The 24,363-nt window shown below is 38.6% G+C and overlaps 2 protein-coding genes and 1 long non-coding RNA gene across 9 annotated transcripts; 1 reads left to right on the top strand and 2 right to left on the bottom strand.

The window, feature by feature from the left end:
- Positions 1–2,150: 2,150 nt before the first annotated feature.
- Positions 2,151–6,480, bottom strand: LOC144705790 (uncharacterized). Of its 2 annotated transcripts, none has more exons than XR_013582108.1 (2): positions 2,511–6,480; positions 2,151–2,432 (listed from the first exon to the last, which is right to left on the bottom strand). It is a non-coding gene; the product is annotated as an uncharacterized LOC144705790 (long non-coding RNA). The 2 variants fall into 2 exon arrangements; XR_013582109.1 differs by having other exon boundaries at positions 2,151–2,419.
- A 5,138-nt stretch (positions 6,481–11,618) lies between these two features.
- Positions 11,619–14,522, top strand: LOC144705696 (uncharacterized). Of its 2 annotated transcripts, none has more exons than XM_078578468.1 (2): positions 11,619–11,723; positions 13,065–14,522. In XM_078578468.1, the coding sequence occupies exon 2, from the start codon at positions 13,120–13,122 to the stop codon at positions 14,113–14,115; it is 996 nt and encodes a 331-aa protein (XP_078434594.1). In that variant the 5' UTR covers positions 11,619–11,723; positions 13,065–13,119; the 3' UTR covers positions 14,116–14,522. The 2 variants fall into 2 exon arrangements, with proteins under 2 accessions (XP_078434594.1, XP_078434592.1); XM_078578466.1 differs by lacking the exon at positions 11,619–11,723 and adding an exon at positions 11,850–12,114.
- A 4,151-nt stretch (positions 14,523–18,673) lies between these two features.
- LOC144706070 (endonuclease III homolog 1, chloroplastic-like) lies at positions 18,674–22,188 on the bottom strand. Of its 5 annotated transcripts, XM_078578949.1 has the most exons (12): positions 22,041–22,188; positions 21,700–21,935; positions 21,463–21,548; positions 21,274–21,346; positions 20,828–20,902; positions 20,548–20,666; positions 20,251–20,317; positions 19,946–20,037; positions 19,651–19,788; positions 19,301–19,405; positions 19,141–19,224; positions 18,674–19,004 (listed from the first exon to the last, which is right to left on the bottom strand). In XM_078578949.1, the coding sequence occupies exons 2-12, from the start codon at positions 21,704–21,706 to the stop codon at positions 18,843–18,845; spliced, it is 1,008 nt and encodes a 335-aa protein (XP_078435075.1). In that variant the 5' UTR covers positions 21,707–21,935; positions 22,041–22,188; the 3' UTR covers positions 18,674–18,842. The 5 variants fall into 5 exon arrangements, with proteins under 5 accessions (XP_078435075.1, XP_078435074.1, XP_078435071.1 ...); XM_078578948.1 differs by having other exon boundaries at positions 20,828–20,893; positions 21,463–21,935; XM_078578945.1 differs by having other exon boundaries at positions 21,463–21,935; positions 22,029–22,171.
- Positions 22,189–24,363: the final 2,175 nt, after the last annotated feature.

The following is a 24,363-nucleotide window of genomic DNA, read 5'->3' as shown; positions in this document are numbered from 1 at the left end:
TTTTATCCTTCCAATCCAACTAGGGAGGAGAGTTTCATGCCTTACACAAACATATTAATTCATGTGGCATTCAGTATTGAGTCTCTTGTCCTCATATCCCAGAATAAAACGGCACCACAGAACGCAAGCATCATCACATCATTAGGACCACAACAGTACTTCTTAATCATGCATCTATATTGCAATCCTACTGGGATGAATGGCCGCCATGGAAACATATCTCATCAATCATATGATCTCTCATATTTTATAGCATCAATGTACCTTCAAGTTATTACTAAAATTTATTGGAGACTAAGATTTGGATGTCTTTCCTTTCCCAACTTACGATCATATGCTTCTAACAAACTTTTCTATAGGTCGGAATGATGAGTTTCTTGGCTACATCCATCATCACCTTGATTATCAATGTTTTTCGCTTGTTTCTGGAAATAAATACATCTCATATGAGTTGTTTTTTAATAAACATAAATCTCCATTTTGTCACTCATAAACATCAACCTTCATACCTTTGACTTCTCTTCTGTCTACTGTTCTTCTCGACCCCTTTCCATGGCCATCGATACTTCTCAAGTATTCATCTGATACCTCTAAGCACTCATGTCGTGTCCCCCACTTCTAGTCCTTTATTTGCCTCATTTAATCCAAATCATATACTTTCATCTAGCCCAAATCAAAATCAAATATCTTCCAGTCCTAACAAACCATCCCCTCCCCCAGATACTCCTATACTTAGGTCGACTCCTCTTCTTCCTCATCTTCTCCTCCATATCATGTCAAGCCATTTTGCATTTAAAACTAAATGCGCCATCTTGCTACCAAACATATCCCTTGACTGCTTCACTGACACCCTCGCTCCTCCAAATCCCCAATTCTACTCTGAAGCTGCTAAGAGTCAACATTAATGCAAAGCTATGGTTGTCAAATACTATGCTCTCCTTTGAAATGGCACATGGGTGCTTGTCCCCCCTTGACCACGATATTGTGTTCTTGGATGTAAGTGGATTGATCACCTCAAGCTTAATCCTGATGGTTCAATTCGTAGATACAAAGCTCGACTCATTGCTCAAGGCTATCATCAAATTGCAGGTGTGCATTTTCATGATACATTCAACCCTGTTGCTAAGGTTACGTCTATCTGTTTTTTTCTTTCTATAGCTATATCCCATCGGTGGATCATACAACAACTGGATGTCTCTAATGCGTTTCTTGCACAGTTTCCTTCAAGATGTAGGATTTGGATTTGAAATGGTACATATGACATGACCTCCTGCCTTCTATCACTCCCCATTTCCCTTGAATATTTGTCTTATCTGGAAATCCCTTTATGGTATGAAACATGCTCCTTGGGATTGGCTCACCAAGTTTTCTACATATGGATTTTCAGGGTGTTAGTGATCTTCTTAGCTCTCTTCATAGAGCCTTCACGATATGTGATCTTCGTTGTGCTCATCATTCCCTCGGCATTGAATTACTTTCTCATCACAAAGGTCCCACACACTCTCAATCCCAATATCTTTCTAATTCTATGGCATGCAAAATATGATGAACTAAAAACCCGCCACTAGTAGCTCTGAACTTTGTGATGCCACTTTATATTGTCATATTGTGGGTTTCTAGAAATATCTAACTCTAATGCCTGGACATCTGCTATGCAGTTAATATAGCATGTCAATACATGCATAATCTTCTACCCATTACTTATCTCTGAACTTTGTGATGCCACTTTATATTGTCATATTGTGGGTTTCTAGAGATATCTAACTCTAATGCCTTGACATCTGCTATGCAGTTAATAGAGCATGTCATTCATTGGAAATCTGTAAAACATATGTTACATTACTTAAATGTAAAACATATGGAAACATTTTATACTAACTCGGACTCCATCTTAAGTGTCTTTAGTTATGCAAATTGGGCAGGTGGTGACGAGGATCGTCAATCCACCAGTGGACACCTTATTTTTCTTGGTTCAGTTCTGATCTCATGGAACTCTCATTAATGTAATAGCAACCTATTGTTTACTATTACAGTAGTGAGGTAGAACAAAAATATGTGGAGAACGCTACAGCAAAACAAACTTGGATTCAATTGTAAATGCGTGAACTTTGCCTCCCATTAACGAGCACTCCATCACTCAAATTATCTGATTTGAAAATCTTAGAGCTATCTATCTTTCCAGATATCCAGTATTCCAAGCTACCAAACATGTGGAAATTGATTTTCACTTTCTTAGTGAACGCGTTGCAGCCAAGAACCTTTGCATCATGTTTACATCCCACAAAAACCAATCCGCAGACATCCTCACCTAGAGCCAACCAAGAAACCATTTCTTTGAGTTGGATCCAAGCTCAATGAGATCCCCCTTGTGAGCTTACTGGGTTGTGTTAAAGCTGATAAATATATCACTGACTTGGGGCTGCCATCGTGCACTTCATCTCCAATGGTCAATACGATTGATTGTCCCAAGATAATTGATAAGTTCAAAAATAGAAATTAGAAGAACAAACCTTGGGTGTAGTGACGTTGTTGTAACTTGCTATTGAGATGGTGGCACCTCTTGGATGTAGGAACATTCTTCCACCTTGCTTGGGTATGGTGATTTGCTTCCCCTTTGTTGTTGAACGATTTTCCTTCTTCCTTATTTAACTGCAATAAAGAAAATAAAAGCCAAAGTTATGCCTAACTTGGCACTCTCTCTCTCTCTCTCTCTCTCTCTCTCTCTCTTTAAGAAAGAGTTTTATGAAAGCAAACAAAGCGCATGCCACTAAAAAAAAGATCTCATGCTGAAAGTTTTGATACTACTATTCTAACACGAGTAATTCTATTCCCATATGGATGTATTTGTATTTCATGGTGGGTTTTATGCCTTGGTAAGTCCACAGATTTTTTATAGCAAGTTGAATTTTCAGAATATTGATACTAGTGCAATAAAATTTTGATTTAACCCAGATAAAATAATCCATGAAATACCTATATGATCCTCTAAAAAGATATTTAAAGATGTTTTCCTGACATGATATATCAAGTTGTTTAGATGGGATATTATAGTCAATAACCATATGGGAAAGACTTTTATTTTCCATAAAATGATCATGCCACTCTGAAAAGAAAGTCATTTTTAACAGAAAATATGAACTTATAGATTGATTAAGCATGATTATTTGAAAATCATGAGCTTGAAAACTCATTTTCTCATTATTGAAAAGATGATTATGACAATCGGCGAAGAAAAATTTCGTTAGGTTTGGCATAATATTTACTTCTCTCATCATATTCCTTTTCAAATATATCAAATGAAGAGGCAAATATGCAACATTCAACTGTTCATTAATGGATATTAAAGGTAAATCATCATAAAAGATTTTTTCAACTATTTTAATATCATGAATGAAATCTATTTCTTGCTCTTTATGACAATCACATATACTCATATTTTTATTCTCATATAACTCCTTTCTATCCTCAATGAAATCTTTTTCAAGAAATTGTTCATCTTCTTCCTCAATTTCATTTCCAAAATCTTCAAATATCATATGCATATCGATAAGAATTTCATTCAACTCCATCGTATGACCATTATCCTCCATGATAAAATCTATTTGTCTTCTAGGAGCTCTTGAATAAAGTGCTTGGGGAAAAGGGATCGGTGGACAATAACCCCCAAAATCTAAAAATTTTCCAATCACTAAGTCATTCTCAATCTTACTCTCATCTTCATTAATCAAATCTTTGAAATCATTGACAAAATCAGAACATGAGTCTTCCTCTACCTCGTTTGCATCACTATCATGCGTGATATCCTTATATCTGATTTTATGTTCATGAGCTTTATTAACAAAATTAAATGGTGCCTCACTAGGTTCAAGTTCATGCATATAATCATTTTCATGGTATGGAGATGATGAATTAGAAATTTGAAAACTCGTAAAATATTTGAGTGAAGATTGGTCTTCCCTTTCATCCAATGATCGTGCAGATTGGAGTTGGGCTGAATCTTCTGAAGACTCATAGCTCATACTGCTTTGTCTTGATTTCAGCATGTCGACCTGCATCGTAATGAGCTTCTTCTCCTCATCCCAAGCCATTTCCTTTTCCTGAAATCTTATATACTTCTTCCATAGTTTGTTTTCATCAATAAAATCCGACAAACCTTGGTTAGTTTGATCATGAGAAATAGATGAACAAGCATTTGAAGATTCCAAATTTCCATATGCATATGGATTATACTTATTAGAAAATTTAGCGACGCTCGAAGCACTTTGCATTTCTTTCTCCATCATCACATCAAACAAAGTTTTATCACGAAGAACAATCTGAAGATCGAGAATCATAGGATGAATGTATGCCAGCAATCTGAGAATTTGCAAGTTCATTTCCTTGCATATTTTTCATACTTTTCTCAATCATCCATTCAAACACGGTTTTATTGCCAAGATGAGAAGTAGAAGGAGAATCACACTTTGGAGATTCAAAATTATCATGTGCATATGCATCACAATTGTCAGAAAAATGAGCGATATTTGAACTATTTTGCATATTTTTTTCAACCATTAATTCAAGCAAAGTTTTCTTACCAGGATCAATAGTAGAAGGGGAATAATAATTTGAAGAGAAATTTGCAGATTGGGATTCATAGGAAGCAAATTTGTCAGAAATTCTAGAATTATGACATTCATTTTCTTTAAATCCATTCATATTCCTTGAGATAGGAAAATTATCATGAAAATTAGGAGAAATAGGACGAAAATTAGAAGGATTACAAGAAAATTGATCATATGAAAAAGAAGCTCCTGAGTCGTATTGATTATTGCAAATCCCGTTTCTACTATATGGAAATTCAGTCATGGAAACGTCAATATGATTATATGAAGGATTGCAATATGAATTTGAAAATTGAGGATTATGAGGAGCATGTGAGTGAGAATTTTTGTAATAATCAGGGAAATTGGATGTTGATGGACTAATAAAATCAGAAAAATAAGGAGAATAATTTCCCCTATTTCCCATAGTTCCCATATTTCCGTTATGGAATTCATTAATTCCATAACAGTTATACATTATTTCAAGCCAAACTCTTTTTTTTTAATTTTTACAAAACACAAATCAAACAGAAACACTTGCATAATATTCATCATTCAAATAATTGTTCAAATGAATCCCTAACTCGAAAAAAAATGAAATTTAACCTTGTTGCCTCCCCGGCAACAACGCCAAATGATAAGCTCAAAAATACACGTTTATATGTCGTTATTTAGGGGTTTTTTGAACTTAATCACTAAAATTTGTTTTTCCCTTAATGCTTGAGTAAGGGGTCGAACCCTAGGGAGGCGATAGGAAATATTCAAATTTCTTTCCAATTAGGGTTTTGAATTTGAAACCTAGATGAAATGATGTTTTAATTTCTTATTTAAGTGCTACTACTTGTCAATTTTAACTAAAATTCTATCCTTTTGGACTTAAATGATTTTAATGATTCTCCGTTATTAAATAACAGAGATATAAAACCACTTAAGTTTATCTTTATATTTGATTTAAAATCTTTAGTGGTTTTGAATTATATTTTTAAGTTTGTTTAGTGAATTGAAATCTATATATGAAAGTGATTTAATTCTAAGTGTTTTGTATTTGGTTTGATTTATTTCACTATTGTTATCAGAAGATGTTTTACTATATTTTTAAAGAATAAACGACCTAACGTTTATGCTATTTTTAGAGCAATGTTTTATTGCGTTTTTTTACCCAAATTCATTGGAAATTGTTAAAATACCGCAAATTAGCAAATCGTGAATATGATTCACGATTTGCTAACTTAAGAGTTCCTGAATCGTGAATACGAATCAAGAATTTTATGTGATGCAAATGGCAGATAAGATTCGAAATAGGAAGTTTATACTAAATTAATACTACATGATTTTAGAATGAACCGAACTCTACGAATTAAGACAACTAAAATCGGAAATTAAAAAGAATGGCGAACATGAACGGAAATGCAAACTTGAGAAATTTGAGTGCAAAATATGGTGCAAAAATCAAACACTGATAAACCTAGAGGTACCAGAAAGAGCAGAGAATCGATCCAGGCGAGCTTCGAGCAACGAACGCTGAAGATTTTCCTCCGATTTTGGCTTGAAATTCCGAAAATTTGCAGCGACGGATCTGTGAGTTTCGTCCACGAATCGAGCTTCAAACTCTTCTTGGGTGATCCTTGAGTCTTGAGGGAGGCTAGGGGATCCTTCCTTGAGCTTTAAAAATCAAGAACGCCGGAATAATCTTCCTTTTTCGCTTTTTATCGCCGGAGAATCGGAAGAACTTGTTCTTCCGATTCTGTTATTTTTATTTTCTTTTTCGCGTTGTACGCAGAGCGTACAACGCGATGGGATTGGCTCCTCGGGCCTTTATGTGGCTATACTCCGTGCGCCACACGCGCGAAATGTCGTGCGTGCGTGTCGCACACCAAAGGCCCGAACGGCCTTTCTGATTCGCTTACGCTTCGCTGCGTGCGGTGCGTCCTTTCTTACGGACTGCGCTTTTTAAAGAAAACTATTAGCGCTCAAACCGGCCCACTAAGGGCCGGTTTTAATAAAAAAAGTTTATATTAAAAGAAACTCTTAAAATAAATTGGAAAAATTATTTCTAAATGCAAAAAAAACTAATTTATTCATTTCAAAATGACCTTTAATTTTTTTGCTTATTTTTTATTTATAGAAATAGGTCAATTAAATTCATTTAAATTGTCCTAATCATCATTTTAAAACCATTAAAATGTGTAAATTGACCTAATTATTTATTAAATGTATTATTAAACTTGAAATTTAAGGAAATTCTTCTTTTAACATCAAATCATGATAACATGTGCTAAAAATAAATGTTTTATGCATTAAATGCCCAAAAATATGATGAAATTAGCATTTATTTAGCTCCTATTTGCATGTTATCAGTCACTATTTTAAGGGTTTTCTGAACTTAATCAATGAAATGTTTTATATTCCTTAGTGTTTAAGTAAAGGGTCGAAACCTAAGGAGGCGATAGGGCAAAATCAATTTTTTATCAACATAGGGTTTAGGATTCTAATTTTGGTTAAGATGGCATCCTTTTTACCCAAATGAAAACAATGCCTATAAGTTGTATTCAACCTCTTTTTTTACTCAAAACATATCAATTAACAGAGGCTCAATTTCTAAATTCTTTTATCAATAAGCATCGAATTATTTTACCATATTATCTTTTTTGAATGATTAGTTAGTAATTCTTGGTAAGAATTGCTAAGTAATCTTCTAATTAGATTGTCTATATGTTGATTGGATCTTAGATTCTCATAATTTTACCCAATTATTTTACCCAAAAACTAGTTACTGTTCTCAATTATTTTACCTAAAACTTAATTCAGATGAATTAAGCTTTCGGGTTAACTAGTGAATTGGGGGTGGTTGAGGCAATTTTAGTAAATTCCAATTGACTTATTGAATTTATTTTGTAAAAACTAATCATACTTCTCACGACTTGAAACCAATAAGTTGAAATTTTATGATGTTTTGAATTTTTATCTAATTCATTTAAAAATTGGAGATATACGCTGAATTAGCAGATCGTGGCTATGCTTTGCTAATCCCGACCACTGAAAACTAATCGAGTTGTCAGATATTTAATTTCAATCCAAATACGTTTGACCTCTAATGCAGAATAACATAATGCAAATTCAAGGATTAAGAAATCAAATTAAGAATTTTTTTCTTTCAGGATTAAGAATTACCGTAAATTGGCATATCGTAATCATGATCTGGTAAATAAAGGAATTTGAAACTAATGTGAGTAATTAAAGATCCGTTTGGATTCAGAATGATTTAATCTGTACTAATGAATGTTAAACTATTCAAAAATCAAGGAAATTCGAGAATCAACACAATTAAATAAAAAATGCATAAGAACTTTTGCATGAATCTAAATTATGAATATGCTAAAATTGAACAAAAAATCAAATGTAAATTGAATTTAATAGAAGCCTTGAAGTACCAGGGATGGTAAGTGATCTGGGTGAATTCCGTACAACGAATGCCTGATTTCCAAGAATTTTAGCATGAATTTGGGGAAGAATGCGGACGGATCTGCAAAATTGCGGTCTAAATCGAGCTCCAAAATGCACCCAATGCATTCTTGAGACTTTGAGGAAGCTAGGCGATCATTCCTTGAGCTTAGAAATCAAGAATGGGAGTCCAATTTTTGTTCTCCCCCTCTTATCGCCGCGAAATCGGAAGAACAAGTTCTTCCAATTCTGTTATTGTTTTTATCTTTTGTGCCTTGTACGCAGGGTGTGCGACGTAACGCGATTGGGCCAATTGGTGCCACGTCGCTATGTGCACCTATGCATCGCACGAACTCGTCTTGCATGGACCTGGCGATGTGCCATCTCATTGGTCCATGTAAGCTCAATGCGACTTAACTTGCTGTGTCGCACACAGCGAGTTAAGTCACACGGGATTAGTCCGCGCGGGACTGTGTAGTGCGGGACATGTACGACACTATGTATTTGTGTGTCGCACACCAAAGATGCCAAGGGCTGCTCTGATTGGCTCACGTGACACTGCGTGTGGTGAGCGACACACACAATGTTGTGTACGTGCGTGTCGCGCACTGAAGACATCTACGGCTGTTCTGATTGGCCCCCGTGCTTCTTGGTGCATTTTCTGCACATTTAGCGCCTGATTAATGCCTAGACTGGCCCAATAAAGGCTAGTTTTGATAAAAAGTTTACTTTTAATCTAGAAATTATTGAAACAAATCATAAAAAATGTTCATTAATGTGGAAAAAATGTTTTATTAACTTCTAAAATAAATTTTATTGTTAATTTATTTTTATTTTTTTAAAATAGGTCAATTAAAACATTAATTTTCTTTTAACATCATTTTAAAAATGTTTAAAATGTATAAATTGACCTAATGATTTGTCCAAAGTGTTGTTTAACTTGAAATTTAAGAAAATTATTCTTTTAACCTAAAATCATGATAATATGCATTAAAAATTAATGTCTTTAAGCATTAAAAGCCCAAAAAAATATGATGAAATTTGCACTTTATTAGCTTTTATTTGCATGTTATCAATAATCAATCTACACTTCTCACTATTTGTATCTCACTCATGTAAAGTGAGGTGTATAGGAAAATACACATTGCAAAGAGGAGTCAGCAACTCACCAAAAGACAACGAGGAGCTAACGTGGACTAGTAGGGACTTTAATAAAGAGTAGCTAGTAAAATACGACCAATGTACCCCTTGTACTGGTTATGAGTATAGCTTTTAGGATTAAGTATAGGATTAAACTTAGTTATATGAGTAAACATAGTTAGAATTAAATATAGATAGGAATAAACGTAGACAAGATCCAACGGTCACTATTTGTTTGATCATAGTCATTATGATTTGTTATAATGCCTACGTTTATAACAGAACATCTTTATATTTTATAACAATACATTATTGCCACAAGGGTCAAATCCCGAGCTAGGTCTCTTGCTCGAATCTGACGTGTGCCAGCCTCAGTGCTCGGAGCAAAACAATGAGCAGCCTTGATCTCTTGCAACAGAAGTCTCGGTAATTGCTTAAGATCGCATAGACGGGGTTAGCGGAGATGGTGGGGATGCAGCCCCGTCAGGGAATAGTGTCATTTCATTTATATCATGAAAGGTTACATCGTAGTTGGGACAATTACATGGGGGAAGACGAGGGGTGATACAAATAAACGAGACGAGGCGCATTGCGCCAAGGTATTGTCGCCTCTCCGCCTCAAGGCTGCCGCTATGTGCGTGCGCGCCCGCTTTGCCACTACCCATGTGCCCGGGGGCGTGGCGATCACACACACCACCCCTGCCTTGACGATCACACACGCCATCAGCACCCACGCTGCCACCTTCGCGCGCAATCTGCGCGACACCGCCGCATTTGACGCCTCAAGCTGGGTGCTGCACGCCCCGCACTACCCGCGGGAGCGCTACGCGCCCTCTATGCCGCCTCGGTGCTCTCAGTGCGCCACATGCCTTAGTTTCCTGGCGGGATGTCTCCCTACCCCGCGCCCCGCACACACAATGCGCGCGCTGCCAAGCCAAACGCCGCACCGCGCGGGAGCGGGAAGTGCTGCGCAAGCTGGGCGTCGTGCCGCAGGTGCAGCGTGCGGAGTTGTGCGGGGTGCCACATAGCAGCTGCGCTTGGCAGCGCGCACATTGAGTGTGTGGGGCGCGGGTAGGGAGACATCCCGCCAAGAGACTAAGGCATGTGGCGCACTGAGAGTGCCGAGGTGGCATAGAGGGCGCGTAGCGCTCCCGCGAGTAGTGTTGGGTGCACAACGTCGAGCTCGAGGCACCGAATGCGGCGGCGCCGCGCAAACTGCGCGCGATGGTGTTGGTGCGAGTGCTGGTGGCATGTGTGATCATCAAGGCAGGGTGGCGTGTGTGATCGCCACGCCCGCGGGCACATGGGTAGGGGCGGAGCAGGCACGCGCACACGGAGCGGCGGCCTTGAGGCGGAGAGGCGACACTACCATGGTGCGATGCACCTCGTTTTGTTCGTTTGTATCAACCCTCGTCTTCCCCCATGTAATTGTCCCAACTACGATGTAACCTTTCATGATATAAATGCAATGACTCTACTCCCTGACGGGGCTGCGTCCCCACCATCTCCGCTAACCCCTTCTATGCGACCTTAAGCAATTACCAAGACTTCCGCTGCAAGAGATCAAGGCTGCTCAGTGTTTTGCTCCGAGCATTGAGGCCGGCACACATCAGATTAGAGCAAGAGACCTAGCTCGGGATTTGACCGTGTGACAACTATAGAAACAAACCAATGTCATTCACCAAAGTTTATGGGTAAACCACAATCCTAACTCGACATCTTTCTCTCTCTCCTCTCTTCTTCCTTGTCCTCTCATCTCATCTTGTTCTTGAGCGGAACAAACTCTTTCACATTGCGCTGCTTCGGCTTCTTCTTCCTCTTCTCAATATTGTCTTTTTCTTCGTCTCAAATTCCCTAAAATAAAATAAGTTGGTGATTCAGCATCACCAACGAAAACATCAATCTGATGTAAATGATCAAAATCACATTCTCAAAGAATTTTTCACTCTCAGGAAATCTGAACCAATGGCAGATTAACGATGTCCCTACATCGCATGGAATGTCTGTGGTAGAAAGAACCCCGAGGAGTTCCCGTTCCCGTTCATGATGCCTTTCACACAGATGGCCGATATTAACGGAGAAGGAGAGCTCCCCCGCCTAGGAATCAGAACAGCGTCTAAATTTAGTTTGCCGGGATGTCTGTCGATTGGGAGGTAAGAAAGTTTTTAAGAGGGAGCGACAGGATGTCTCCCAACGGTCCAAGAAAATCTCTGTTCTGTTCTTGAGCTAAAGCGCTAGAACTTATTTAAGGGAGAGTGAGTTAAGGATCGAACATTAGAGAGAGAAAATCGGAGAGTCCAGCCAGATCGAAAGGCTAACGGTGTTAGATTTCACTTTAAATAAAATAACTTAACGTGGGGCATTAAAATAAATGACCGCTAATTCTAGATCTACAGGATATTATTCGCTGGCTTGCACGATTACACCAGATGTCTGTTTGTCCCGGCTTCGTTCGAGCTAATAAATAATGGGGGAACGCACAGATGTCGCTCCTCCTTCCCTCTCCCTCTTTGGAGGAAGACAGGCGTTGGAGTGACCTCCATGCTGCCATATCCCGTGGTATGTCTTCCGCTAATAGTTACTTTGTGGCTTTAATTATCTTTTTCGCGTCACTTTAGGTTGAACGATGCACATGTTTCTCCTGAATCAGCACAACGTTTGATTTTTTGGCTTGGCCTTTCCATCCAGTTCTGTGGAATCCATGTTAATAATGTTGAGGGGAAATTTTGCGCGTTAGTACTGCTATAGTTTTCCAAAACCAAGATGATGTTCCCTTGAACTCTCACCTCTATGTCATGGATCAAAGAAAACTCTGGGGTTTGCACTCTGAAGCACTCCATCTAGATTTATGTCGGTTTTGTAATTTCCTGACAAGATTTTCATGTAATTGCACACCCTTTGTCCGCGTGAGGAATGCGGAAATTTTCATCTCGTGTCATCAATCGCAGAAGTAAGTTTTCTGTAGAAGTTTCTGTTCGAAATCTGTTTGCGTAGAAGCGTATAATTTTACCAGTGGGTGGAAAACGAAACAAGGTCACCTGTTTGATTTACTCCATACGCTTTCAGTGATTATAGAATCTTTCGATAGGGTGATCATCTTTCTTCTTTGTCCATTGTTGTGTCTATTATGATGAATGATTCTGAGAATTGTTACAACAAATAGTTTAACGCCAACCCCTTGAGCCAACTTTACGATTTAGAAAAGTATTTCTGGGTTATGTTATTTCTAAGACACAACTCACGTTTCGCAAGGCTTAATCAAAGACATTGGCTACGTCTCTGCGGGATGGGTCCGCGAAAACGACACGTAGGGAAATAGAATTCTAACATCGACCCTCAAAAAACTGAATCTTGATACGCCGAAATTTCTTTATTTGTCTTCAGTAACATTCCGAAGATTTCTGAGATATGTATTCCTTGATTGTTAAAAAACTTATCATGATTACAATACTTTTTATTACTTTTACACTATTATTTCAGACATATCGCGATTATCTGCGCATGTAATAATTTTGTTCCTCTGTTGGTTTTCGCTTAGAGAAAATGGAACGTGTAAGCTGTATGTACATCAATCCAATTCAGAACGAAGTACCTCACGAGAGACACTAAAGTTCAAACATTAAATAAACTATCTTTTTAGAAGTTCAAATTTAATTTCTTGTACCATTATTTTGACATCCTCCGTATGCAAAAAAATAATAATGAGTGAACAACGATTAACAGCTCGCGTTCATCGACTCCTGAAAAGTTAACCTCTCATTGAGCCCAAAACTAGAAGCAAACCAAGTCGCTTTTACCCCAACACTTCATTGTTTCATTAGTTACGTCTATACTCCCAACTTTATCGACGAGTTAACCTGCCTCTCATACTGATTGAAAAGTGCTCAAACTTGCGCGCAGGTTTTACAGTATAGGCACTTACAGCCCAAGGAAAGATCCTCGCTTTCCAGAAAAGATGCTTTCACCTGATTATCCTCTAACAGGATGCAACGTCCTATTAGATTTCAATAACAACTATGCTCAGTCAGATTTCAACCACTTATTCTGCACCGAGCAAGGACTAACCGACGAGCATGAATTCACCTGGCTATGCCCCGGAGACGCTTCAAACCCTTGTCTAATCTCAGAGAAAGAAGAATACTTGCACTCATTGAATCCCTCAAAGATGGACTATTCCTTCGACTCCCAGCTTCACGTTCACGACGCCATGAAAGACATAACCTTTCGAAGAAGCAGCACCTCAGCCTCGCTTGTCGACCTCGACGAGGAGGGCGATGAATGGGCAAGAGAAGGAGACGAAGGATTAGGCCCAGACTTCCCCAGTCCATCTTACCGCATTCGACGGAAAATCAAGACCAGGTATTCCAGCTTATTGGGGAGTGGCAGTAGCGGCGGCAGTTCTCCAGCCTCTCCGTTCTCCATATTTCAGCTATCTCCTGCAGGCCCTCCCGGGGATGAACCGCTGTTCTGGCCGCTCAACCAGCGATCCTACTCGGAGTTCCAAGGAAACTATCTGGGTATCTCTCCTAGAGCTAGCGTGATGAGGATCCAACGGCGGAGCTCGTTCAAGCCCGTGCAGATCAGAGTCCGCGAAAGCAGCGAGGATAATTCACGGCGGATTGCAAGCAGGATCACCGTCAGCTTGCGGGCTTCCCGGTCGCCTTTGGGAAGTCGCAGGCCAGAGAAGACTAAGCTTTCATGCAGCCAGGTCTCGCGTACGACTCGAGGGCCGTCGAGGTTGAGCAGATCGAGTGTAGCTTCTGAGAGCTCGCCGGCTGAGAGGAGGAATCGCCACAAGCTGAGTTCTATCAGGAAGAAGCCTGGGGTGAACAAGAAGCCGCCTATGGTGCAGTGGCTGCTGGAGTTTGAAGCCGGCTACTTTCAGGTATTCCTTGCCGGAGGGATTTCTGTGGAGGCCTTGGTTGGCCTGGAAGAATTCGACGGCCATTGATGGAGTTTCCTGAGATGTTTCATGGGCAAAGATATAAGATGTCAACGAAATGATGAATAATAATTGCTCGTTTTCTAGATGGGGCTTCGCGCTCTCTTGTCAACGACATGGGGACGTCCTGATAGAAAATAACGTGTGTCCATCTCTTGGATGGCTTGGAGTGGACCAATGAAGGGTCTCACCCATTAATGCATCATGGGCATATCAGTTTACAAAACCACCCATATCAGTTATGTAACTGACACTGTTTCTACACTAGGGTTTGCCCAACCGATATCCGTCTGTCTTCCGGTACCGTTATGCGGGAAAAAATGGGACGGGGCCAGATATCAGATATCGGACATCGGACGATATCCGTCTCTGAGGGGTAGACGGATATCGGTACCGGATACTGTAGGTAGAGGGACGTGACGGACACCGGATGCCGGATATCGGTTTTCGATATCCGGATATCGGAACCGATATCCGGATATCGGTACGGGTATCGACTGAAAAAGATTAAGCTATCTACCACATTCATTGGTTTATTTAAATCTAAGGACTTATGTTTTGATAAGTTATCAACCTCGATTAATATATACAGTGTAATATTTTTATTTTCTTCCATATAGGATAACAGGATTCGCAATTTACATTTAAATTCAAATCCTGTTATCCCATATGGAAGATATATAAAATCGTGCGCTGTATATATTATATAAGGTATATATATTAAATGAATTAATATTAAATCGATAGATTTTCTTTATATTATAATCGGCTTATATATAATATATATTTATGATATTAATACTTTGTCTAATAAATACAGGCCTAAATTTCTTTTATCTTCCATATGGGATAAAGTATTCAGAGTTTGTTAATCTCAGAATCCTGCTATTATCCCATATGGAAGAAAAAAAAAAGTTCGACTTGTATATATTACAGAGCCAATAAACATATTAAAAGCTCTAAATACCCTCTACCGCAAGTTGATTCGCCTAATCGCTCTCTGAAAATGAATGAAATATATTTTTATAAAATATATCGGTGTGGGATATCGAAAACCAATATCCACACCCGATAGCCGATATCGTCATCCTTCACCCTGAGACGGAGACGTATCTCGACATCGAGACAGATATCGGTATCGGATATCAGCACTGTAGCAACCGATATCCGATATCTGGAAATCAAAATGAACGGATACCGAAAATTACCTTTTCGGTATCCGATACAGCATCCGTCCCGATACCTTCACCCGGTACCGGTATCGGGACGGGCGAACACTATTCTACACATATGTGCAACCATAGCAATATCAATGATGCCTTAATCCCATCCTTATAAAACCACATTAAATGTGATTAATATTTGTAAAAATAACCATGATATACAGCACATTATGTGTAAGCCCATATTGAGATCCAACAAGTCCAAGTCTTAAGATATCCATCTTTACCTTTATTAGACATATAAAGAGAAATACATTTTAAATAATTTATAAATGTGTAACTAAGGTATAAGGAGCTATATATAGAGTAGGTTGGAGTATTTATTATATTTCTTAAAGGCCCCATAACATGGACAACAGGACCTGATATATGTCTGCCAAACATTTATAAGTCAGGGTGAGTAGAGTGAAGACTATTTTTTAATTATGTTTTTGTTCAAAATTATTTATACTGTTTTAAAAGTTAATGAAGATGATTGAGTAGTTAAGATGGGATCATCTACCCTAGGTATAAGAGGGGACAGCTCAAGGAAGATGAAATACATGTCTAAGGGCAATAGACTATCTGAGAAGGGCTGTCTAATGATTTATGTACTAACTCATCAGAACTAACTTGGATGACCAATTAGGGTTTGATAGTTGAACATACTCTAATCATCCTAGGAGCATCAAGCGGATGAGGGACCATATGTATAAGGTAACCAATGAAGGAGGTTCTACGAGTGAGTCAATACACTCTTTTGTATCTTTTAGAACACATGGTGTAACTTGGCATTCCATGGGCTAGAGACTCAATTTGTTGATTCTGTTAAATTGATTTTTCATTAATTTAACATATACTATAATATAGTTTATTAGTTTGGAAGGTCAATGAAGGTTGTTCGACCACCAAAGTTATAAAATAGACTAATACATGAGCATAGAGGGTCACATGCAAATGGTATTTTAATGTCAAAAGTATACCTAAGGTCTAAGGGTTTTAATGAAAATTCTCACTTAGTATAAATAGGGGAAGGCCTTGAATGACGTTATCCCTTGCCAGAATTGTTCAAGTCCCTACCTATCTTCTCCTCCTTTTGCCTCCTCTCCATTCCCGATGCAATTGGTAGAGCGATGATGGGGCTCGCTAGGATAGAGAAGATTCGATGTGCCAGGGATTGCATGGATAGGTATAGAGGCTACACTTTGATAAGCTTAACATATCTCACTCTAGGATCCAAGCAATCGTGCATCTGATTCGTGCCCAGGTGATTTGATTAGCACTGTTTTTAATGTTGTTATAATTCTGTTCAGAACCTTTCCTTATAGAAATCCCTTCAATTTCATCCAAATCAAGGCCAAAATACCCAACACATTCATCATCTAATGGTTTTTTTTACTCTTGTCCCTGTCATGGACAGCCCGCATTTATAACTTGACGTGCCAATCTCTGGCGGCCACCATCCTTTCCTTCATTGACATTGTCATTATCATAATAATATTAATTGTACAATACAAAATTTTATATCTAAATATAGTAATTCTAATATAGTATGCATGTGTTAAAACAAAATTATTACATTTTTGAAAACTTTATTCACACTTCCGTCATCTAAATCATCATCCGTCATCCAAGGGTACCAAGTGTCACTTCCATCATAAGTAATCAGTCATCCATCCACTTAGATGACGATGGAGAACAAAGTTGGACATAATAGATCTGAAAGAGAGAGAGAGGAGAGAAAGAGAGAGAGAGAGAGAGAGAGAGAGAGAGAGAGAGGGAAAGGGTGAAGGACAATGAAAATGAGAGAGAGAGAGAGAGAGAGAGAGGGAAAGGGGGAAGGACAATGAAAATGAGAGAGAGAGAGAGAGAGAGAAAGAGAGAGAGGGAAAGGGTGAAGGACATTGAAAATGAGAGAGAGAGAGAGAGAGATAGAGACAGAGAGAGAGAGAGGGAAAAGTGGGAGATGAGACACAAAAGAGAAGTGAAGACAATATGAGAGAGAAAGGGATGCGGGATGAGTGGCAGAGAGAGAAAGGGAGAGAGTATGAGTGCAGAGAGAGATACGACGGAGAAATGGAAATGGGATGTGAGGGAGACTTAACAAAAGACATACAGCGAGATAGAGAGATAGAGGGAGGAAGGGAATGAGTGGCGAAGAATATACAAGAGGAAGAGAGGGAGAGAGACAGAATGAGTGGGAGAGGATATGAGAGAGGAAGAGAAGGGGACAGAGTCAGCATGGGTGGGAGTGATATGAGAGGGAGGGAGAAACGATGTTGTCCATAAATAACTCACATGTGTTTGAGAACTTTACTCATCATTATCCTTTTTAATGCACATCATGTTTAACACCTCACATAAATCCTTGTTTCTACTACATTAGTGTTAGATCATTAAGTTTATTTTGGGTGTCAGAAGGAATTATTAGTCACTATCCAAGTCACTAGAATCTAAACTCAGAACCAATTATATTGCCTACTGGCTTTATGAAGTATCATATTATTAAGTAATGGTCAATCGGCATTAATTTTTTATCATGTAATTATTAGTTGATTAAAATGTCATACATAAATTTTCTTCTCCCCCATGGAGAATAAGAAAAGAAAGTTACATCCATCATTGGTGTAATGTAAGAATCAAACTATTTAAAACATGATATTGTTGAAAAACTGAAAAAAACATGGGTGTGTAATGTTCAGAAGTTGATTATGATCTTCATCATCTTTCCACAAATAACATTGTCCTGCGCCATATGCTGATGGCAATGCTCCATAGAAGTATACCAGCACAGCCTGTACAGCAACTCCTCTTGACTTTTATTGCTCCATTTCTCAATCTATCCACTTATTTTTCATTTGGTACTTCAATAGTTTCCCTTCACAATAGGGACTTGCATCAAGGTCTCTAGCAGAGCTATATAGTCACACTAAGGGAAAATTAATTTATATAGATTATACTCCTTGTTACGGATGTATTGTGTTGCACCTGAGTTTCGCAGTTTGAGGCCAGACTAGGCGATGCATGACCATTATACACTTATTGGGCTGCATCTAATCAGGTCTAATGATAATTTTGTATCGGTCCCTCTTATGTTGAATAGAAATATTGAATCTTTTTTATCTTCTTCTCTACTCATTACAGTTCTTCTTGACCGAGAGCTGAAATCATAGTCCATCTACCACATCATGATTGTACTTGTCATCTACATATGCATACAAATCAGTCATCCTTGTCATTGTCATCATCCTGCTGGCACAGAAAAATGGCAAGGATGATGATATCTCATCATTGTCTTCTTGTCACATCATCGAAGAAGCTGAGTCCTACAGATGATTGTAGTGTTACACGAAGAGAGAAAGAGAGATCACTCAAACCAATCTTTATTTTTTATCAAAAAATGCTTCTCTGGGGTCTCATTTCTATCGTATATGTTCATCATTCAATATGATGGTATAGTCTGATAAGCAAAATTTACAGAGAATAAGCCCCACGGCTAGGAATGAGAAGCCACAAAAGTAATGGCATAACAGATCAGGACCTTTTCTTTGGGCTTGAAATTGAATTCTTCAACTTTGCCGTCGCCGTTGCTGTTGCCGTTGCCGTCTCCTTGAAGGCGGATGGGCAGAGATTTTGCACTCCACACTCAGCACAACGGGGCCTCAGTGGTGTGCAGATTGTCTGCCCAAACCCAACCTTAAGAAAAAATAGAAAAAACAAGGAACAAATGAGACAGAAGTTAAAGAGAAAAACGAAAAGTAACAGAAAGAACGAATGATAAAAAACATAATGACACATGACACGGAGTTGTGCGACAAGAGTGTGGCAGTACCAGCAACGGGTTGATTGCAACCCATTCATCCTTGGGTAGCCACGTCTGCAGTGAAATTCTCGTTTCCTCTGGAGTCGATGTTTTCTACCATTTTGTAAAATCATTCAAAGTTTTAATGCAGCATTGGTAGGAACCTTATTGAAATGATTTGTTCACTAACCCTCTTAGTACCAGGCTTTGAGACCCACCCTAGTCGGTTGCATATCCGATGCACGTGAGTGTCAACACAAATGCCATTAACGTCATTCCAGCCAACGTTCATGACCTGTAAGGTAGAGAGAGAGAGATAGAGAGAGAGGCAAAAAGAGAGCAATTAGGGGAGTGAGAGAGGCAAAAAAGAGAGAGCACGAAGGAAAAAGAGAGAGGCCAAAAAGAGAAAGCAAGAAGGAGAGAGAGAGAGAGAGAGAGAGAGACAGAGAGAGAGACAGAGAGAGAGAGGTAGAGAGAGAGAGGTCAGCCAAATGTCTGGGGATCATGAGTCTAGGGGTTAATGAATATTTGGGGTGTTACCAGATGTGCCATCTTGGGGCCTATCCCAGGAAGAGAGAGTAGGCCCTCCAAAGAACTGGGGATGTCACCGTCGTACTTTTCAAGGCATATTTGAGAAACCTTCTTGAGGTACTGAGCTTTTCTGGTGTAAAAACCAACCTAAACGAGAACAAGAAGAGAGTGACAGACAAAAACTTCTATGAAACATCAAATGGATAGAAAAGGTTTTAAGATGGAAAGAAAGAAAGAAATAGATAAATTTAAATCCCTCATATACTAATCATGTTTTCACAATACCAGGAATTCTGAAGATTACCGGGTAAATTATGCTTGAGATAGTTTCCTCATTGTTCTCTACAATGGCCGTGGGGTCAAGTAATCCAGCATTAGCAAGCCTCTGGACAGCTCCTGCGCCATTCAGTTTGAGTAAGTGTTTTGTGACCGTTAAAAAAATGAATGCTATGAAATAAAGATTAAGTCTTAATGGGGTAGGTAGCCCAGCAGGGGAGTGGGGGAGTTGTTTGCAGCCGCAGAAAAAATGATAAAAATCAATTTGCAACTCAGTATTTCTATATTTTTAAGGGAGAAGCAGCAGAAAAACTGAGAAGAAACTATACTTGCCATGCGTAACTTCATCCTTGGTCTGACTGGAAAGAAGAGAAGATACAAGAACAGCAAACCTCTTTTCCTAGAAATTATAAGGTATTTATGTATTAGTTCCTTGAAAAAGGTTAATAAAAGGCACCAAACAAGTCTTTCATTCTTTCAAGTTCACACCAAATGGCTTTTTAAGAGAATATTTTAAACATCCAAAATATCATTAGACCTACACAAACAACAGTTTAATAGAGAAAAATCTCAGATTCTCACGGGCCAAAATTCCAGAGAAACTCAATAAAAGAGATGACTTCATTTTACCTTTGGTGGTAGATAAATGCCAGCTTTCTCGCACCCCATCGAGTCTACTGGGGCATCTCCTGAAGATCTCATATGCCGAATCCCTTCAAGAACTTCTTTCCAGCTAAAAGGCGAGTCCACTGTAAGGTTTAATGTTTAAACCTCCATTCAGAATATGCTAAAATAACAATGCATCTATTATATAAATGCCTAAGTAATTTGAGCGCAAAAAAAACAAATCAAGAAGGATATCAATCATGTATAAATTGTTTACTAAATATCGGATGAAGAAAGCAATTACCATTTGTTTCAGGTGAAACAACGTGTTTCTCGAGCGGTGATAGAGGCATTAAATTTTGTTCTTCACCTGAAATTTCTTTCGCAAAAGTCATAAAAAATTAGAACAGAAGCCAGAGATATTAAATGACGGAATATAATAGCGCCAACAAATTTCATGGGTAGAGACCATCTTTTTATAACTCTATCAGGAGTTTAATGGACGTGTGTTCAGAAATACAGGCGCGAATCAGCTGCATTAATTTATCGATCACATTGATGTAATTCCAAGACAATCAGAAGAAACGATGGTTACGAAACCCTATGATGGTTATCAACAACTCAAGAGAAGAATAATTAATGATTGAAAAAACAAAAAATGAAAAGCAGAAACATTATGACAATATCTTAAAAAAGCAAAATTCAGTTGGCATTCCATAATCGATGGCGCCTGAAGGTTAAAACTCTTACTCGAGACAGTCATATCCTTTCTCTTGTATGCGAATTCCTCAATGTCAGGCAGTACATCCGGTTGTTTGATGGGCTGAATACAAGACATTGTTAAGCCAAATGTATCATACAACCACATCGAAAATTGAAAAAGAAGCAGATGGGTAACCAAAAAAAAATCATGTTCGAACAGAAGTGAATTGAAATCACCTTTTTGAGGACCTTTTCCTGCAGGCTGTCTCCGTTAGTAATCAATCCTCTTCTACTCCTCTTTTTCCTCACGTAAGTTCTAAATTCTGCTTTAAGAGAACCCATGAGTAATTTCGGCGCCAGAGGCAACGACAACAAAATCTTCAAATCCATCGTATTCTAAATGACCCGAGTTTCTGAAAATAATAGTCTGCTAGAGGGCATAAACCGATCAAGGGATGACACCAAATAACGTGCCTTCCATTTCGACGACCTTCTCTTCTGGATTTCGCTGATGATAGGCTAGGGCAGCAGTACCGACTTCAATCTCTATGAAACTAGTGGGAGGCGGCGGCTAAGAGGACAAATATCACTGGTGAAGATGGTGAAGGATCCGATTGTTCGCTGGAGAAAGAGAGATATCACAAAGCAGCAATCAGATGAACAATGGTCATCGCTGGGACGTGTGTTTCCCCCGACATCGACGACAGGTGCTGAAAATACAGTGAAAGACGGACAGGAAGGAGATATGAGAATGGTATGGCGATCGAAGAAGCTAAAGTTGGAAGATTTGAGAGGAATCTTGCAAGAAATTTTACACCCATTTGAAGATTATAGCAGAGAAGCTCGATTGAACATGGAAGAAGAAGCTTGTCGTACTCTGATTGCCGGAGGGACCGTTGGAAGTTTGGGTTCTGCAGTGGTTCAGAAAATTTTAGGGACAATTAGAATCTATTTGGGTGGCTTGATACTTACATTATTTGATAGTATAATTCGTCATGGATTTTTTTATTTTTTGAAGTTATCTTTGACTTTTAGGGATCCGGGTTCAAATCGAGCGGGATCAATTAAATTTTGATCGAACGGTTCGATCGAATAGGAGCAAATTCGATCCAGACAGATTGAATCTTTCTATTTTGATTTTCGATCCCTTTTGATCTATCTCTCTCTCTCTCTCTCTCATTCTCTAGTTCTATCCAGCTCTCTGGTTCTCTCTCTAGTTTTCTCTCTCTCTCTCTCTCATTCTCTAGTTCTATCCAGCTCTCTGGTTCTCTCTATAGTTTTCTCTCTCTCTCTCTCTCATTCTCTAGTTCTATCCAGCTCTCTGGTTCTCTCTCTAGTTTTCTCTCTCTCTCTCTCTCATTCTCTAGTTCTATCCAGCTCTCTGGTTCTCTCTCTAGTTTTCTCTCTCTCTCTCTCATTCTCTCTTTCTCTCTCTCTCTCTCTTTCTCTCTCTCTTTTTCTCTCTCTCTCTCACTCTCTCGCTCTTTCCAGCTCTCTGGTTCTCTCTCTAGTTTTCTCTCTCTCTCTCTCATTCTCTAGTTCTATCCAGCTCTCTGGTTCTCTCTCTAGTTTTCTCTCTTTCTCTCTCTCTCATTCTCTAGTTCTATCCAGCTCTCTGGTTCTCTCTCTAGTTTTCTCTCTCTCTCTCTCTCTCTCTCTCTCTCTCTCTCTCTTTCTCTCCATCTCTCATTATCTAGTTCTATCCAGCTCTCTGGTTCTCTCTCTAGTTTGTTCTCTCTCTTGTTCTCTCTCTCATGTGCTCTCTCTCTGGCTTGTTTGTTCTCTCTCTATCTCTCAAATCAATTATCATACATGTTTACTTTTTTTAATTAATTAGATGATCCAAACCAGGCGGTTCAAATTGATGCATGAAATGTGCTTCGATCAAGTCTGACCCAATGGATTGGATCAAGTCCCTGACAATAATCTGATCCGAGTGAGGTTTGGATTCAATCGATCAAGTGCTCAATATGATTGAACATTTCATCCCTCAGATTGGATCCACCTTTCCTATTGAGTTGGAGAGATAGATAAAGAAGAAAATGAAACATTGCCTTTTTTCACAAATTAAGGACAATTCATAAAAAATAATGTTGGTTGATGGTGTGAGACATATCCAGATGTTTATTGAGCGCCACTAGATCCCGTTTGGCAATCCCCTCTTTCAAAAATCACAGTCCGAACAAGGGAAGATGATTATGATAGATAAAATATTATGTTCATCTTTATTTAAGGTCATTGAATAAAATATTATGTTCATTATTATTCCAGTGTGATGTTTATAAAGAAATCCATGAATACGTGCGATGACATAATTAATTATGAAGAGATCATAATACAATGATCACTAGTCTCATGTATTCTAAATGTTCGTATTCGATAGATAGTAGAGATGGGCATCAAATTATCTAGATAAAATAGCACCTACTGATCCTACTTATATGATGAGTATAGTTGATCTTGTGGCTATTAATGTGGCAACACTAAGTATAGATAGTGGGTATTTTTGGAGAAAGAATTCACTAAATTGATCTGTATCAATCTCTGAATAGTATTATACCTAAACGTCAATCAGGTTGATTCATGTCACAGTTGTATAAGTAATCCATTGACTTGAGACACAAAGGACATCTCATGGATGAACAACTACATTTTGACTACCACTTACAAGCCTCTAATCATGGGATAAACAAGTCATAGCTCGGACGTAGGAAGAAGTTTACAAAGCTGATTGAGTTGTCAAGTTTGGATCATTCACCCTCGGTATACGAGGAGATTGATTCAAAGAAGACGATGCAGCAAATCCTTGGCCAGAGTTTCTAGGATATTGGAGAAGTTGTTCTCCAATGATTCCCTCTACGCATCAGTACTAATCAAATGAAGAATTAGGGTTTGAAAATCAACCATACCCTAAGTCGTTCAAGAGTCTCGTGCGGATGATGGATTAAACATAAACGGTAACTGATTATGGTAAAGGTTCCATAAGAGAGTTCAAATACTACTCTGTATCTTTAAGAGCATGAGGTGTAGATTGGCACTCCACGGTCTGGAAAATCAACCTATGGATTAGGTTAAATTAATCCTTTACTTAATTAGTTTATATGCTGATATAGTGAACTAATAGTGCTAGTCAATAAT

This window comes from Wolffia australiana, chromosome 7 (assembly GCF_029677425.1).
Source record: "Wolffia australiana isolate 7733 chromosome 7, ASM2967742v1".
NCBI classification, from domain to species: domain Eukaryota; kingdom Viridiplantae; phylum Streptophyta; class Magnoliopsida; order Alismatales; family Araceae; genus Wolffia; species Wolffia australiana.
The sequence above is the reverse complement of the archived record's forward strand: the minus strand, read 5'-3'. Positions and strand labels throughout refer to the sequence as shown.